Source organism: Nematolebias whitei, chromosome 1, assembly GCF_014905685.2.
Source record: "Nematolebias whitei isolate Nwh7 chromosome 1, NemWhi1, whole genome shotgun sequence".
Taxonomy (NCBI): Eukaryota; Metazoa; Chordata; class Actinopteri; order Cyprinodontiformes; family Rivulidae; genus Nematolebias; species Nematolebias whitei.
In genome coordinates, this window is record NC_056498.1 from 27,013,875 (window position 1) to 27,032,136 (window position 18,262).

The window sequence follows — 18,262 nt, forward strand, 5'->3', positions numbered from 1 at the left end:
TGCATGTTCAATTCAAACTACTGGTATTGTATGTGATGAGTGTACTGTAATTGGTGAATGGGTGTGAGTGTGGGGGGAGGGGGGATGATTAGCTTTCACACAGTCTGGCTGGTGACTGAATTGTTTGTTGTTATGTGGGTGTTTGTGTGCATAAAATAAAATGTTGGTGCAAAGAAATGCCAAATCTATCAAATATTTGTTTTTTCTAAAACTATCGATTGCATATTGTACAGACCAGTGGTCCTCAATCCTGACCCTCGAGGGCCATCATCCTGCCTTTGCGATTTGTTTTCATGCTCTTCAGCTGGTCCTCCTCGTTTATTCACATCAGGTGTGTTGAAGTAGAGAAGCCTCTAATACATGCAGGGTAGCAGCCCTTGATTGAGAATTGAGGACCACTGTTCTATACGACCAGTATTATCGTATATCATCGGTATAGGCCCTAAAACTATCATATACATTCAATAATTCTTGTATAAATACAATAATTATTGTTTATTTCGCAACACTGACTGACATAAGGTTTGACCAAAATGACTAAAACTTTATTACTCAACATAAGTTGACCTAAATTTAAACTCTGGCATGAAAGGTGGCTGGCGATAGGATTTCCTCAAAGAATGCCAAGCTGTTCATGTTCACTGAGATCTGTTTTAGTTGGCTTTTGACTTTAGGGGCCTTTTCCTGGGACCAGAGAGTGAATCAATGCTTGATAAGTGCAGTCTCTGCCTTCAATTTTAATTTTATTAACTTAAGGAACCACAAGTAAACCTGCAATTCAATCCACACCCACACAGACGTTGGCAGAGTTTAAATAAGGTTCAAATGATTTGTCTTTTAACTCATTTGACATTCTGCACTGAAATCCAGGCTACAGCTGTAAGACAGTAAAAAAAAGGTAGGTAAACACTTCAGAAGATAATTATAGTCAAATAACTGGGTTGTTTGAAGATAAATGAAAGAGAAACAAAACCAAATGATGCAAGGTTTATTTCACCTTCTGAAATAAACCAATTATGTGGAGCTAAACAAAAAGCAAATGTTTTTATGATCGAACACTTGGCAAGGATACAGCGGGGCCTTCAAAATAACAACTTGACCGCGGTTATTAAAGCAACAAATTTCTTGCAAATGCAATTAAAATTTTCTGTTTACGTGAACTGTTACGTGAAACTGACGTGGATAAACGAGCTTTATGTGAGCGATTAGTAAAGATTCACCGCGTTAACAGAGCTCCACCTGCATTATCTCCTCCGGTGCTTATAGAACGAAACGCATTGTAGTCGAACACTTTGTCAAAACGCGTTTGAAACGTCTCCTTCACTGTCTAATAAATCAAAAGCAGCACTTTGTTATATTGGCAGTGGAGGAGATATTGACATGGCATTTTGGTGGCATTATGAAGCCAGTTTAATATCGCCTTATTGTGTTGTAACAGCATCAAATCATACATCATCTTTGGCATGAGCCGGAGCACTAAATGCTCGATTGAGCTGATGCACCAACTTTATAAAGGTTAGCTCAGCGTAAAAATGATAACGCCTCAAAGGCGGCCGATCCATGAATGCAGCGCCGATCGTCTTGTGGGTCTCTGGTGTATTTAAAACGTTCAGCTTCTGCACAGGAGCTTTTATCTTTAGCTTTATTTGACTAAATAAATGCAAGTAAACACAGGGGAAGTCAGCTTTTATGGATTTATGGCTGTGGGTGGTCTGTGTGTAGCAAAATATCTCGTGAACCACAAGATGAATGGTAATGAAACTTCCAGAAAGTAGTCATTGGATGTAAATCTACAGCTGTTTAATTTGTGGAGTCAACCTGATTCAAAATGGCCGCCTCAGCCAACTAACTTTAAATGCACAAATATGACTGACTCAGTCAATTGACTCAAAATTTGGTAAAGTATTAGCTGACTGTGATCCACATGACATACTTTGAGCACAAACTGATTTTGCAAGATTTTCTTGTAAGTTTGCATTTAACTGTTGAGACTCGACTAGTTCTGTTAGCAAAACATCTCATAAACTGCTGGAGAGATTTCAATGGCCCCATCATTGGATGGACATCTACAAAGTAGTAATTTTTAAATCCAGCCTAATTTAAGATGTCAGTTGCAACCAAATACATTTAGAAAACATAAAATTCAGTTTGTCTTTTAGTTTTTGAGCTAGAATTTGTTTTGGGTACGGCTGACAATCATTGACAACAAATAACTTTAAGTGCCACATATAGTGCAATGCTTAAAACTTTAGTGTTAGCTGTTGATGTCAACCCATTGACTCTTAGCAAAATATTGCATCAACCACTGGACAGATTTTAATAGAATAAATATATATTATATAGTAAATATATATTATATATATTTGTAGCTTCAAATGTGTTGACTAAAGGAGGGGATGACATCCGTCTTGCAGTCCTGGCCCACCTGTGTTAACGTGCACTTCTGACCCTTGTTTTCTGATTGTTTTCCTCTATAACCAGCTTCATACAGAGTATTGGAACGGTTCTCCCCATGTTCCTGATCCTGGCCTTCATGTACTCCGTGTGCATGAGCATCAAAAGCCTGGTGCTGGAGAAGGAGCTGCGGCTCAAGGAGGTGCTGCGAGCCGTTGGCGTTCAGAGCGGCGCCCTGTGGGCCGCCAGGTTCACAGAGAACATTGTTCTGCTCACTGTTCCCTGTGCGATCATAAGTGTCATGGTTAAGGTCAGTGGAGAAAAATACTTAAAAGTGGAAAATATCAAGACACAAAGCAGGTGAAGGCAACACGTGGAAACTTTGTTTTATTAAGTGGTGAAATACAAAGTTTTTTTTTTTTTTAAATAAATAAGACTTTTGTTACACCACTACTATTTCCATGTGTAGTTTTCATTCCGCTAAATTAGTCTTCAAAATAATATGTTTTATTTTGAGTTTTATATTTGGATTTTGAATGGTTTAACTTTTTAATTTACAGGAATATTTAAGTATGGTTATATGGAATGTTGTGAACAATCAATATCTTACTTGCTGTAGATAAGTTTTTGAATGAACTCAGTTTTAAAACATTAGTTTATTACTTTTATTAAATATTTATACTATAATTATATATTATACTATACTAGTATTATTAGTTTGATATAGTTTTATTAACTAATAATAGTATATAATATTATAAATTTTAAATTAACATTTCAATAAACAGTTATACTATACTATACTATACTATAATAATACCATTTTATTAAATATTAGGTTGACTGAGAATCTTGACCATCATATTAGGTTTATTCTGACTTGACTGATGAGCTAACGGCTAGTCCAAGCAAGGCCAATTGATTGCTGCCATCTTGAAACAGCTCCAGTTTAAAACAAATAAATAAACCATACCAGTTCTTTTTAACACTGTTTTATAAACCTTAACATTACATAAATATTCTGACAGAACTGAGCTGATATCTCTGCAGGAGGTGCTAAAGGGTGTTCCAAAAGAGCTTCAGCTAGCTTTGGCTGCCACTATTAGCTCTCGTAAATAACTATAAAATTTAAATGATAATACTGTATCAGTGTAAGTCAAACTCGTGGCGATGTAAATCTTGAAAAGTCTGAAAAAGTCTGGAAATTGACAATAGTATTTAAATAGGACTTTTTATTTTTATTTTTTATCAAACTGAGGTTTTCTAAAGAGCTATCTACAGCAAGTAAGATATTAACTGGTCGTAAACATTTCACACGACCCAACCTTCTAAAGTTTGAACTATCACTTTAAGAACAATTTTGGTTCCAAATTGTATATAAAGAGCAAACCAACCGTCAAAACATGGCAGCATTTCTTAAATTCAGATTAAATAAGAAAATACTAATTTGACCAAATGCATCCAAATCATTAAACCTACTCTATCTGGACTACTCACACTTTGTGTTTTGGTATTTTTCACCATTTTTTTTTCAATCTTAACCAACTAATGAGCACATAATCGGATCATTATCTGCGATTCTTCACATCAACCTTCTCAAGATAATTAATTAAGCATGCAACTAAAACTGCGCTCGTATTTCTTTTTTGTTTCCTGTAATCGGAGGATGTAGTTTTAATTGCCTCCCTTTTGTGATTTGAGGGGTGAGTGTTCGGTGCTGCATGTTTGCGTGATTGCAAAGGAAATTAATTATCTGTTGACGCCAGAATGTTGTATTCTGCTTTTTACATCATGTTAAATCTCATTTGCTTGGTATTAACCATAATTGGTGGTGGTAGTTGTGTTGGTTTGAGTAAGTGTGTGTGGGGGGTACATGACATTTGTGTAACCACAGCCCTAAAACAACAGTTATGCATTATAAATTAAGCTAAATCATCACTATATTCAATACTTATGCATGTCAAACCAAGAGACCTGTATACATTCATGCACTGTTACACCAATAATGGAAAGATGTAACGTGCTGGTGCAAACAGACAAACTTTGAAATAAATGTCTAGATGGTTAAAAGAACCATTTTTAGACACCACTGTTCTTAGTTACTTGTAAAGGAAAGGGGTTCAATGACTTCAACTCGGGAACCTTATGGATGTGACTTACATTTATCATGATCTGACTGTAGCGTGTTCGAACCCACATGCAGGAAGGGAATGAGGCTCCAGTAGATACTGTAAGTAAAAACAGTTTATTAATTAAATAAACAAAACAAAATGCTGACGGGGCAGCTAACTTACTTAAAGGAGGACACGAATAGAAACAGGTCATGAAGCCTTAGGACAAGGACAATCCAGAGACACTGACAAGACACCAAGGGGCTGAATATATACAGACACTAACAAGGTGAAATGAGTGACACCTGCGGTGATTAGGATTAGTCACAGGTGCGACAGTGCTGGAACACAGGAGGAGAAATGCTGAGGGGTGACAGGCAAACATGAGGAAAAACACAACATGTATGACAGGACCCCAGATGCCCTACAACATTGAGGTCTTGATGAAGGGTTTTAGTTTCCTGTTGGGGTTATAGTTTCACCCACTCTAGGATCCAGGTATGTGCCATCAATAGACCTGTCGCAATATACAATAAATCACTTAATCGAACGATGAATGAAAATTATCGACCTCATTTTCATTTATTGGCTTTATCGTTTCTTCGAGTCTCTCGTTCTACTGAAGACACGGCTCAACTCCGGTGCTCTTCGCTGACCCCTCCCTTTCTCTTTTATTTTTAAAATCTGTTTTAACCATCCAAAATTGTGTTTTTGGATGGCTTAAAGCAGCTAAGGTGAGAAGCTAAGCTACGAGCTAAGCTAACAAGCCGACCTCATGAATAAACCTACGTCTTGTCGAACTCCAAAATTCACGGTTGAAACCCGTTCCTTCGTGTAAAAAGTTGTTTTTCCTCTGCAAAAAGAAGCTGAAAACTTGTTTACTGATTTTGTTTTTTTAATTTAAAGCTTTGTGTGAAAAAATGCTATGCTAAAGAGTTCAAATCACCGAGCGTCTGCCATGTCACCATGTCAGCCCATGTCAGCCCACGTTACGTCAAGGGCCCTCCCTCCCATTTTTCTTAGAGACACGCTGCTCAACTATCCATTCTTTGGTTCAGACTGTCTTATACTGCCATCAGGTGGTCAAAAATTGTACAACACACCAAACAAATCAACATTTCTTCTAAAATTTGACAATTAAATATTGTTAAATTTCAAACAATAACATCATTTATCACAATAATTTCTGAGACAATTAATTGTCCATCCAGCAAAATTTTGTTATCGTGACAGGCCTAATCATCAAGTCCTAGACTTTTATTGTAGTCAACAAATAGTACACAGGTTTGTATGTCTTTGTTAGAAAGAATACTCTGCAATATCACTCAGCAGTCCTCAATTGAAGTTTTGATCAAATGTATTAAAAACAATTCTTTTGAGGAGAGAAATATGGCCTTTACATCAGTAGTGCACATCACCCTTCAGCACGAGCCACATCTCTTTAACATAGACACAATAAAACTATTATATATACATTCCAAGCTGAGCCAGCTAAAGAAGGATTTTCAGTTGGCAGACACTCTTATAATGTGTTGACATCCGATGTTTTGACTTGGTACATGCAAAGTTTAATGCAGTAGAAAGACACTCTCACATATAATCTTTTTTCTATCAGTCTTGGTCCTACAGGTTTGAACAAAGGCTCCTCTTGAGCTTGTGCCAGTTCTTGCCCATGTATTGAGCCATGGGACTAATCGTAGCTGTTATGATGCCTGCCTGACAAGAACATCCATTGGCCAGTTGTTCCACTGGCCTGCGATTGGCTGGTATTGGATAGGATTGTTTGTTCCTGGGGTTCTTTCATGATCAGGACTGTCTGATATTGGATCCACTACTCTGGACAAGTCCTTTCCATTAGCATCATGTTCATTCATCCCAATATGTGTTCATGGTGAGCAGTCAGTTTTTTTAGCAAGTAGGTATGGGTCATATTAGACCCTGATGCAGTCCTTCATCTTGGATATTTTTGTGTATATCAGATATAATTCATTCATATCTTAATCTAGAAGGTAATTTATCCCTTAGCCTTGGCAGGAAATGCCAAGAATCAATCTCAGTTTGGCTGTCTTTGTTTTCAGTTCATCAGGACTTCATATTGGGGCTTGATACCAACACTCAGATGGTTGGGATGATGATATATACCTCCTGACCTGTTGTCCTGGCTTCCCATTGCTATACGCAGTCCCTTTGTTGTACCCATAGACTGTTTATATCTAGACCCAGAAATTGAAGCTGGAACAGAACCAACTTCACTATAATTTGGTTCAATTACAGGTTTTGGGTTCTGCCTCCTTCACATATACAAAACAGGATATCAGTAAATTTAAAGAAAAATACACCTCAGATAAATGTTTTTTAAGTGCTGACTATTATTGATTCAAAAAGTTATTTTACCACTGTATGTTGAAGTGTTCATTGTTTCCAATACTTTTTAGCTTTAATTAATTATCTCAGGCTTAAAAGAAATGTCTCTCAACATCATAGTTCTGTGCTGGAGAGTAGGCGGGATTTAAAGCCTCACATCATTAGTGTGCAGACTGGTTCAAAATATACAACATAGCAGAGCCTACAAAATGGATCATTCTGGGTTTAGTTCAACAATGCAAGACGGCAGGAACATTTTGTTTATAATATATATACAATCTGTGGTTGTACCTCATCAATCTCTATGTGTGATAGCATCTATATGTCTTCTTGCACATGCAAGAACACTGGGTTCAAAGTTGTTTCTTAGTCAATTTGAATGGTAGGTTTTTAAGTTTCCAAACTTCCCCCATCCTCCTGAGAAGCTTCCACCAGTGTTGTGTTCTGCCATCATTCATGATTGTCTTGTTCCAGTAGCCCGTTTCTCATCAGAATGTTCTGGTTCTCTATTATCTGATGCTGACCTTGTTCGTCCGAGCCGGCATGGCATTGATTTTAAGCTCCGGGCTTTGAGTGCCTGCTCTTTGGTTACAAAGTTACCACCCAAATATTTGTGGTTTATATACCGGTACTAGTTTTGCTTTGAAAATCAGTGGTTTGGTGGCATATGTGGGCCTGGTTTGTCTGCTGATATGACCGTTTGGTCAAGAATTCATTAAGAACAAGAGATACCATACCATACCAATTTATTTATAGAGCACTTAAAACAGCAACAAGGCTAACCAAAGTGCTGTATAATAGAAACAAACAAGCACAGCGGACAGGAAAACAAAAAATAAAAATATAGATACAAATAGCAGCAGATAATAACTAAAAGGCCAACACTAGAATACAGACAGGATCAAAACAATTCACACCGTGTCAAAGGCAAGGGAATAAAAATGGGTTTTCAGGCGAGACTTAAAAATTGTGAGTGTGGGAGCCTGCCTGACACGCAGTGGCAACTCATTCCACAGTCTTGGACCTGCAACAGAGAAAGCCCTGTCACCTCTGAGCTTACGATGGGTTTCTGGAACTGAAAGGAGCATCTGGTCTGCTGACCTCTGAGAGCATGGAGGGACATATAGCTGTAGAAGATCAGTGAGATAGGATGGGGCAGAACGGTTCAGTGATTTTAAAACATACATGAGAATTTTGAACTGGATCCGAAGGTGGATGGGTAGCCAGTGCAGGGAGGCCAAAACTGGAGTAATGTTCTCTCTAGAGATATTGCATTTCCTGTTATAAAGTGTGAACGTTTTTTTTTTTTTTGCTTAAAGTTTTTTGATGAAAAGGTTTCATTGCTGAAGTGTTAATGTGAGTTGAATTTGAACAGCTGACATTTGCTGAAAGCAGGAATATATAAACATAGAGCAAGTAGAAAAAAATGGCAAAAAGTGTAGATAACGCTAAATAGAGCAGAAATGAGCAGTATAAGTGGAAACAGGCAGAGAGAAGGTAAATGGATTATGAAAAATGTGAAATTACCAAAAAGAAATTGAAATAAGCAGAAAAAAGCTTAGATTAGCAAAAAAGTAGATGAAAAAGCTAAAACAAAGAGCTGAAATTAGCCAAAATGAGCATAAGAAGTTTCAGTTATTCAAAAGAATCACAAAGGTAAAAAATAGAAGAAAAAATTAGCAGAAAAATATATTTAAAGTATTTGAAACAGCAGAAAGAAGCTGAAAGAAGAACAATGACACTGAAATAAGCAAAAAGAAGATAAAAAAGAGCTGAAGGAAGGTAAAGTTAGCACAAAGAAACTGAAAAATGCTGAACCAGAATATTTAGATTAGCAGTAGATTATAAACAGCATGAACAGTTTGAAGGATGTGAAAAAAAGCACTATTCGTTTTCAATGAGGAAATAAATGGCCACAAAAGCTAAATATTTCAAAAAGTTAAAATATCTTAAACATCAAAAGTCATAGCAGGAATGCACTGAATGAAATGAACATTTTGATTTATAAACTGTTGAAATAGCACAAAAATTGCAACAAAAACATACTGAAGAAAAACAGATCTCAATGGTAAGAACACAGAAGCATTTGCCCAACAAACCACCAATAAGCCTTTCTCTCCTGTAGTGACAGAGCAGCAGAATTATTTTCAGTCTCTTTAGATAAAGCATATCCCTTCAAAAGCACCTTGTTCTGCCGGCGTACTTAATGAAATGAAAGTTATGATTATTGCAGATTTGCCCAATCAATTTTTCTGCAGTTTAATTGGAGAATGTGGCTGGTAAATAAGAAAGTCATATTTGAGCAGCTGGGTTAAATATAATTTCCCCATCAGCCTAATGTGTTCGCAGGCTATCAACAGTTTGTAAACATTAATAACAATAAATTGAGTTAGCGGAGTGCCCAGGAGCGAACCGAGTGGCATGTGCATTCAGATCACAGACGCCCCCCTCCCCCCATTCTAAATGAGAATTTCACAGCCATTTTCAGCACATTAATAATAATGGCAAATCAAATGGTGATTATCATGAGGCTGGATCAGGATTAGGTCTGACAACAACCCACTTTTGTCATCTGCACTTGAGTCCTCTGTCATTTTACACTACCATGTAACCATTATCACAGAGATAATGCATTTACTGCCATCCCCAACACCCCCATCCCACTCCCTCCTTCACACACCCATTGGATCTGATGGGGGAAGGTGTTTGTTTGGCAAAATTCTTTGTGCAAAATCCGTCACCTTTCGTGGAAGTTCCTAAGTGCTAAGTTCCTTTCTTTGGTGTCATAAATACACCTTCTTGGATATTTTCACCATCTTTACACTTGGTCATTAAAACAATAAAATTAAAACTGACACCGTAGAAATAAACTGAATTGAACTGATATGCAATGCCAGAAAACATCAAAGGCTACATACAATCCTGAATGTCCAGGTCAAAGAACCATTCCAATGTTTAAGCATATTTATTAAATAACCAGTCAAAACCAGCCCAACTTCTTTTTGACTTTGTACTCCAGTAAATTAAAGAATAAATGTGGGGGTGGCTTCTAAGGTAGGTTCAAGAAGAGCAGAGGTAGGCATCGTGGGCAGAGATGGACAACAAAATAATACAGTTTGCAAGGTGTGCACAGAAAAATAATCCACTAAAACTCAACATGTTTCGCTGGTCACGGTTGAAAACACTCTGGATTCAGTCAGGTTGTAACTGAATATTTGCCCATTTTCTTGCAATTCTGCGGCCATCAGGTCTTCAGCAGTCGCTGCCCGGTGAGATACTGCCCTAAAGAACAACTAATATTTGACCGGGAGTAGATAACTCTTTAAAGACCTACAGTTTTGAGAAACAAAGATCGCCTTTGACAAGAAAAACAAACGACTGGTCTGAACAAACTCAAATCAGACAAATTTCATAGCAGTTCTCATGAACGCGTTTCATTATGTATTTATTTGTAAGTTCCAACAGTTGCAGCAGCTGGCTGTAGATCCAGGAGAAATATTATAACATTTTGGGTGGATAAACTATGCAGTTCATAATTTATGGCAATGTAAAAGTTTATAAGATAGCATTTGCATGAACTGCTCAAAAAGTTTTGAGAATGGAGCTTTTTTAACACACTTTGGCTCCACTCGATTTTCCTGTAGTTTGTCGATCGTAACTGCTCCTCAGAATCCCACTTCAAATGGTCTGAGCTATTCTTTCACGCCTTCAATAATTCAGTTTTGAGTATTTTTAACACTCTAAGATTACATGTAACGAATGACAAATCTTTTCCACTTATAGTTTAGCCAAGACTGACAAAACGCCGGCTAAAAATGGCTTTCAATAGACTTTATTACATGGCGTCTGAGAAACCGCAAACTTGACACAAGCGTCAAAGACAAATAGGAACTTAGTGTGACATTTGTGTGAGAGGCTGTTGCTTGACCCCCCTCTCCCTCTCACCGGTCTAACAAGTTATCAGTCTCTAGCACTGACCTTTCGAAAACCAGACATGTCTTTGGGACCCATCTTGGCTAAATGTGATTTTTCTTCTTGGAAATGCATATTTAAATTCTTACTTTCATACTGAACAAACATTATTCATTCTGTCAGCTAGAATACAGTCTAAAGTTTAAGCAATTTATGAAAATACTCTTTCTTAGATGGCATTCATACATGTCCTAAAAATCTACACATTTACCGCAGATTTACTGCAGGCAGATAAAAATTAACGAATGTTTACTATCTTTAAACATTAATGCAAAGATGTGTCAACAGATATTCTTATTCAGGCTCACACCTCATGGTAAAACCAGGTCTAATTAGGGATCATTGTACATTTTCTGGTGTGGCTCCCCCTCCACCTTTCAGATTCCTCCGCTCGCTGGCAAGCTCCCTTCCCTTATACATGACTTTAGCGTGGATCTACTCGGTGGCCATGATCGTTAAGGGTATTGTTGGTGAGAAAGAGGCGAGGTTGAAGGAGACGGTGAGGATCATGGGCCTGAGGAATGCCATCTATTGGCTGAGCTGGGAAGTGTCCAATTTGATACCGCTGGCTATCAGTGCCACCCTCCTCACGCTTATACTCAAGGTGATTTGCTTATGATTTATATCTGAATTTACAAAGGACTCAGCACTAATTTATGAGAGTTTAGAGCATCAGATTGTATGAATTTTGATTGAATACTCAATGGAAGTCCAAACTGAAGTTTTATCATAACAATTGTAGCTATTCCGATAATACAGAAATGGCCCAAGGTTTTCCAAGTTCCTTAACCGCTATTTGATTTTGGCCCCCAGACTATGGATCACCACCCACATCAGCTATATTAATATGGGTTTTTGTTGATGGTTTATCTTTTTTATTTTTTTATTATAAATTTCAAACAGTCCTTACCAAAAGTAACACAATAAGCCACCAAGCAAGAAGTCCCATAAACTGACCTGTTTGTTGGCAAAAAATAAAATGGATGAATTTTAATAATTTATTACACTAACTGGACTCAAAATTCTCACAAATGTAAACTATAAAACAAGTAATTAATTTTAGGATACACTGTGTTGCCTACCAGAGTTCAGAAATTCAAACTAGCCGAACAAAAAAAAATAAAACAAACAAAAAAACCTGACTTGATACCATCGGCTCTTTTTTGATTAAATTAAGTAATTAATTTTTCAGGATTTGACAATAGTTTTTTTTTTATTTAGTATTTTTTTTGTCGGCACAGTTTCAGTCAGTTTTTCCCCATTTCTACAGTTTAGATGTTCTGTATAGAAAACTCTTTCAAAATGGGCTTTATTTTAATTAAAAGCTGTTAGCGTATGAATAAGCTTTGCTACTCTTAGGCGCCCCCTGCTGGTGTGGATGCCCAAAAGTAGGTTAGTCTTGTATCTCATTAGACTGGACCATTGGTGAATACTTTAAGACATAAAGTTGTCAAAAAATATCCACTGAATTGGTATTTAATTGGTTCTCGAATAAATAGCCACTTTGACTAGGTTTTCCTGCAAATGATGTGCAATTTTTTTTGGCAATTTTATGTCAATTTAGGCGCAAAGTTTTTGGTTATGTCTCGGTTTATTCTCTTATTTGTCTCCGTTTTGACTCCACGGGTCTCCAAACACTCCCAAAAAACTCATGGAACCTAAATTAAGGTATCGGGACTAGTTCCAGATGACCAAAATGTTTATGGGACTTTTTTTTAAACCAAATTTATTATGCAATTTTCTTTCTGAACATGTTCAAAATAAATGCAACACCAGAACAAGGCCAAAAGTAAGGAAACTGAGGACCTTTGCAAAAGTTTTGAGACATTTGAAACTCCTTTGTGAATTCTGTTCTCATTTTGTCACCAGCAGTCACAACCTAATAAGACTCAGACAACTGATTTATGCCACGGGCCAGCTAAAAATGTAAAAAATGACTTTTTGAATTGGTCACACAGCCAACAGCAGCTTTTTACTGTGATGTGAAGAACTGATGAATCTCAAATAGCTCTCTAAAATTAGAGATGAGTCCTCTGTGAGACAAGTAGAGTAGAGTCTGTCCTTGAACATCCCTTTGTAATAGAAATGTACAAGTATTTGATGGAATAAAACCACTAACGTATTGTACTCTGACATGACAAAGTCACACAAATGAGCAAATATGAGTTAAACTGGATCCTCTCAGTTCAGTTTTGATTTCCTGAAAGTGTCATCAGGCCAATCAGATGAAAATGACTTGACATGACAGATTGTTAGACTACAACCAATCAGAAAAAAAAAAAACTAGAGAAATAGATTTTCCTGCAAAAATGCAGTGTGAATGCTTATTGCAGAAGAACTTGCTAAAAACAGCTGAAATTAACTAAAAACATGCTGAAATGTAGCTGAAATGGAAGAACAAGCCAAACTTGGCAGAAGAAAGCGGAAAGAACATATTTGTTAAATTAGGTTTAAATACACAAAATGAGCACAAAAATAGGAAATTAACTGAACATAGCTGAAATTAGCAAAAAACAACTGACAAGTAGCTGAAAAGTCAGAAAGAAATTTAACCTACCAGAAAGAAGTGGAATGAAATGAGTTGAAATGAGCTAAAAAATATGGAATTAGCTGAAGAGGCTAAAATTCACATAAAACTGCTAAATAGTAGTTTAAATAGCAGATAACGCTTAAACTAGCAGAAAAAACTTAAAGGAGAACAAGCTGAAATTAGAAGAAAAAAATTAATTAGGCTGAAAGTAACAGAAATTACCAGGACAAACTTGATCTGAAAACAGCTGAAATTAGCAACAGTTCTTCTATAAAGTGGCTGAAGAAGTAGAACAAGCTTAAATTAGCAAGGGAAAGCAGAAAGAGCATGTTTGCTGAAAGAAGTGAAAATGAGCACAAAAAAGTGGATATTATCTGAAAAAAGCTGAAATTGGCAACACCAAAAAAATAAATAAAACATCAGACAAGTATCTAAAAAAGCAGGAATAAGCTGAAATAAGAAGAAGGGAGTGGGGGAGAGCACATTTTTGCCGAATTAGGCAGAAAAAAGTTGAAATGAGTGCAAAAAATTTAGAATTAGCTGGAAAGGCTTAAATTGGCATAAAAACAGATATGAAGTAGCTGAAACTTGCAGAAATAAGCTGAAAGGAGCATAACAAGCTGAAATTAGCAGAAAGAAGTTAGATGAACAAAAATGTTGTAAAAAGAATAAGAAAGGAGCACAAAACAGCTGAAATTAGCTGAAAATATTTGTTTGCACAAGGAAGCTGAAAGAAGCTGAACCAGAACAAAATGTGAAAGGAACAGTAAAAGGTTGTAAACAGATCTGAAGCTATGAAGGATGTTCAATGAATCAATTTTCTATGTGGAAAAAAATGACACAAAGGCTAAATATTTCAAAAAGCTAAAGTTGCACCAATACCAATAGTCAAAGTTGTATTTGAAGCTAAATGTTCAGTTCTTTGAAAGAGATGAACGTTTTGATATATGATTTGTTGAAATAGCTTGAAAACTGTGGGACGAGAATCACATCGAAAAACATACGGAAGAAAACTGGATGACAATAGTGTGAATGCTTCATAAACTTTCATACAAATAAGTGAATTATCGTAAGAAAAGCTGCTGGAAATCTTTTTGAACAGGAGAGGGGCCAGTTGCATTCTGATATGCTTGCTTTGAAAAATAAATCTGTCACGATAATCACATTTTTCCTGAAAACTTGATTATCTCTTCAACCTTTTGGAGCTTTTTGAAACTAACATTTCTGTTTTTCTCCTTTATTTGACTTAATAACTCTCTGCCCACAGTACGGCAAAGTGCTCCAATACAGCGACCCCTCAGTAATCTTTGTCTTCCTGCTGGTGTTCTGCCTGGCCACCATCTCTCAGTGCTTCTTCATTAGCGTCTTCTTCTCAAAGGCCAACCTAGCAGCGGCGTGCGGTGGCCTCATCTACTTCCTCCTCTACCTGCCGCACGTCCTCTGCTACGCCTGGAGGGACGTCATGGGTTTCGGGGCCAAGGTCGCCGTGGTAAGTCCGTCTTTAGCTCCGACACAGATATTTTTAATATCTTCCCCCACTGTTATCATAGATTAACGAGTGACTTTACTCTGAGTTTTATTCCAAGGTTATGTTTTTTTGCCACTTTTAATCACAATTTCTCCGTCACGGTTGTTCTTTTCCTTATCCACTTCTACTTCTTTCTTTTATTTCAAACCCAGCCGGCCACGAGTCTGATGTCTCAGCTGCTGTTTATTATGAAAGGAAACGAGTTCACCTCTAGTGCCAGCAATATCTGCCTTAGATTTGTTATTGCCTATGCAAGATAATAAACTCTGAGCCCTGAGCGTTTCAAATGAATTAAAGAATTCAGGTTGCATTAAAATTGCAACCCAGCTGCTTGTAGGGAATGATTTAACTATTCATGAAGTCACTATAATTATTTTGTTGTTGTTAGTTCAGTCATATTTCACATAAGCGTTCTCAATTGACAACTGCATGAAACATTAGCATAAAGGAAAAGACAAGACACCCCGCCCTGAGGAAGTTCGGGATTGTCTTTCATTCTCTGAGGGATTGAGATAAACAGTGTACCATTGCTCAACTTTCAGTGTAGCCTTTCTTCGTGACCTTTTATAGCAGCGCTGGTATCATTTGTCCTCAAGCTGTCTTCCTGCAGACAAAAAGCACACAGAATTTCCAATCTTGATTGCAGTGTGTGTGTGTGTGTGTGTGTGTGTGTGCACTTGTTTGTGTTAGTTTGTGAGGCCCATTTTTCAACACACTACTCTGTGAAGACCATCTGCTCTTTGTGGGGACCAAAACCCAGTCCCCATAATGTTCAGTTGTCATTGGTGGGTTAGGAGTTAGGTTTAGAACTAAGGTGTGAATTGAGGATGGATGAAGTTTAGGTTTAGGTATGTACTGTAATGGTTAGGGTTAGATATGTACTGGTAATGGTTAGGGTTAGGTATGTACTGGTAAGGGTTAGGTATGTACTGGTAATGGTTAGGGTTAGGTATGTACTGGTAAGGGTTAGGTATTTACTAGGAATGCACGATATAAACAGTACATGGTAGAAACAATAGAAATTTTGCCTACGATAGAGATCTGACTTCTACTGGCTAACCACAGTAATGCTGTGTCTGAAGTAAAAATCAGAGTTGTCAGTTTTAATCATTACTTTTTTTGAGTTGAAAACTGTGCGCAAGTGGCGTTAAAGTATTTTCTTCGAGAGCTAAGTAGCGAAGCTACAAGCTAACTATGGCCGGCTTGCCGTAGTGTTGCCATATTCTGACGCATGCGCAAAATGCTGAGTTCCGTCGAAAGTTGTTTTTTTTTCGTCAAAAGTTAGAGTAAGCGTTGGTCAGCTTTAGAGAAACCTGCTCTCTGATCTGTGAAAAGAATGCTGTGTTGTGTGATTTTACTGCGAGACCCTGTGGTCAAAGCCACAGAGTCATTTTGCATCAGCTCTCCATTAAAGTGGAAGGAGGCGCCCACTAGAGGGTTGGAGGGTGAAGTGTTTCAGTGTAAAATGCTGCTCTGTTGCTGTTAAATGTGAAGATGGGAAACTGTTAAGAGTTAACAACATATTCTTTTGTTTAAAACATATGGCTAAAACTACATTTGATATCTTTTGCACTGTTTTGCACTACAAGAAAGAAGCCTAATACTTGATTTGTTTATTATTTAAAAACTCTCTGGACCTAGTAGTGGAATTTTCTTAATACAAATTAAGTAATGGCAAAAGGACATCCTATGCTTTTTTTATTCCTTTTGCAAGTTTTATACCAAAAACATATTGTGATCAATCAACCTTTATTTATACAGGTAAATCCCATTGAGCCTCGAGGACTCATTTACAAGAGAGACCTGATAAAGATGAGAGATGTGATAAATATCGTTATCACCACCCTTGACAATACATATCGTGATATGAATTTTATGCCATATCGCACGTTCCTAATATTTACTGGTAATGGTTAGGTTTAAGGTTAGATACGTACTGGTAATGGTTAGGTTTAGGGTAAAGTATGTACTAGTAATGGTTAGGGTTAGGGTAATGGTCAGGGTTAGGCTATAGAAATTAATGAAAAATAAATGGAAGTCAATGCAAAGTCCCCGGTAAGATAAAAAGACAAACATGTGTGTATGTGTGTGTGTGTGTTCATGCAACCTCAGAGAATTTTAATCAGGTCATGTTATATTTTATGTCAACTTCAACAATGTGGTGTCAGGTGTTTTTGGCCATTCTCAACTTTTTCTATTAAAAATAGTCCTGACAGAAGTCACTTTCAACTTTCACTTTCACATGCTTGCTTTTGTCAAAGACTGGCGCCAACATAGCAGCTGAAATTGCTTCCCTTCGAGTAGGTCCTCCAATATAATAAAAAAAATAGAAATTCTGGATAAAACTTTTTTTTGTTTGTTTCTTTGTTTCTTTACAGTCTGAGACATTTTACATTTTGTAGACTTTTTACAGACGAAAACTCAACAACTTTGATTTAATTACTATATAATGTACCATTTCTAGAGGCTCCCCAAATTGTTGATTTATTTTGTTATGGAATACTGAAATTGAAAACCTTGTTAAACTTATTGGTAGGAATTTCATCTCTTTAATAGGATCTGAGTTTTTTTTGGCTCAAGCCATCAAAAGGAACCTTTTTTTTTTTTGGTTGGTGGCTTTTAAACGGCTCTTCTCTTAATAATATTTCTAGCTTTATTTGGCTTGGTTTCAGGCTCAATTCACCCAAAAGAGTTGACTCTCACAGCACCCAAACAATTCTTTGTGAGTTGTCCTAATTAAAGAGCTGTTTAAGATTATATAAGAGTCGATGGCTGTCGGTGGACAGACATTCTGACAACCACTGAGAAAAACTAAGGCGTTTTTATACGCAGGTTTGGCATATTATGGGTGCTAATTATTAATGATGGACAGGTAGATAGAACAGTGTGAAACTCATGATGCTGTTTCATGTTGTTCCTTGCCAAATAGGTTTTTCCTGATCTTTTCTATGTCCCTGAGATGTTTTCCTGATCCATCATCATGTTATTTCTGTTGGCTCTGGCCCCAGTTCTTCAAACTGCATCAGGATGCAATTACAGATGATCTGCGTTAAGTTGTTTTTAAGACAAGACAAGATAAGATAAGATAGAACTTTATTGGCCTTGGCATGAGCCCAGTAGAGTTAGGTCTACTTTAGTTATTTAATTATTATTGCCAATCAAGACAATCCAATACGTGCAGGTTCAACCACCTCACCCACACTCCACCCATGACCATATTTTTCATTCAACCTTTATTTAGACAGGTTAATCCCATTGAGCCTTCAGGACTCATTTACAAGAGAGACCTGATTTCAACAAAGAATGATGAAAACAATGGACAACAACTACAACAATAACCAGTTATAAAAAGCCATACATATA

The 18,262-nt window shown here is 37.0% G+C and overlaps 1 protein-coding gene across 1 annotated transcript in view; it reads left to right on the plus strand.

Annotated features, from left to right (window-relative positions):
- LOC119426037 (phospholipid-transporting ATPase ABCA1-like) overlaps positions 1 to 18,262 on the plus strand; it is a 302,913-nt gene that overhangs the window by 90,690 nt on the left and 193,961 nt on the right. Inside the window, exons 14-15 of the mRNA XM_037693947.1 lie at positions 2,482 to 2,704; positions 14,639 to 14,860. Coding sequence (XP_037549875.1) covers positions 2,482 to 2,704; positions 14,639 to 14,860 — 445 coding nt within the window. The remainder of the gene's footprint in view (positions 1 to 2,481; positions 2,705 to 14,638; positions 14,861 to 18,262) is intronic.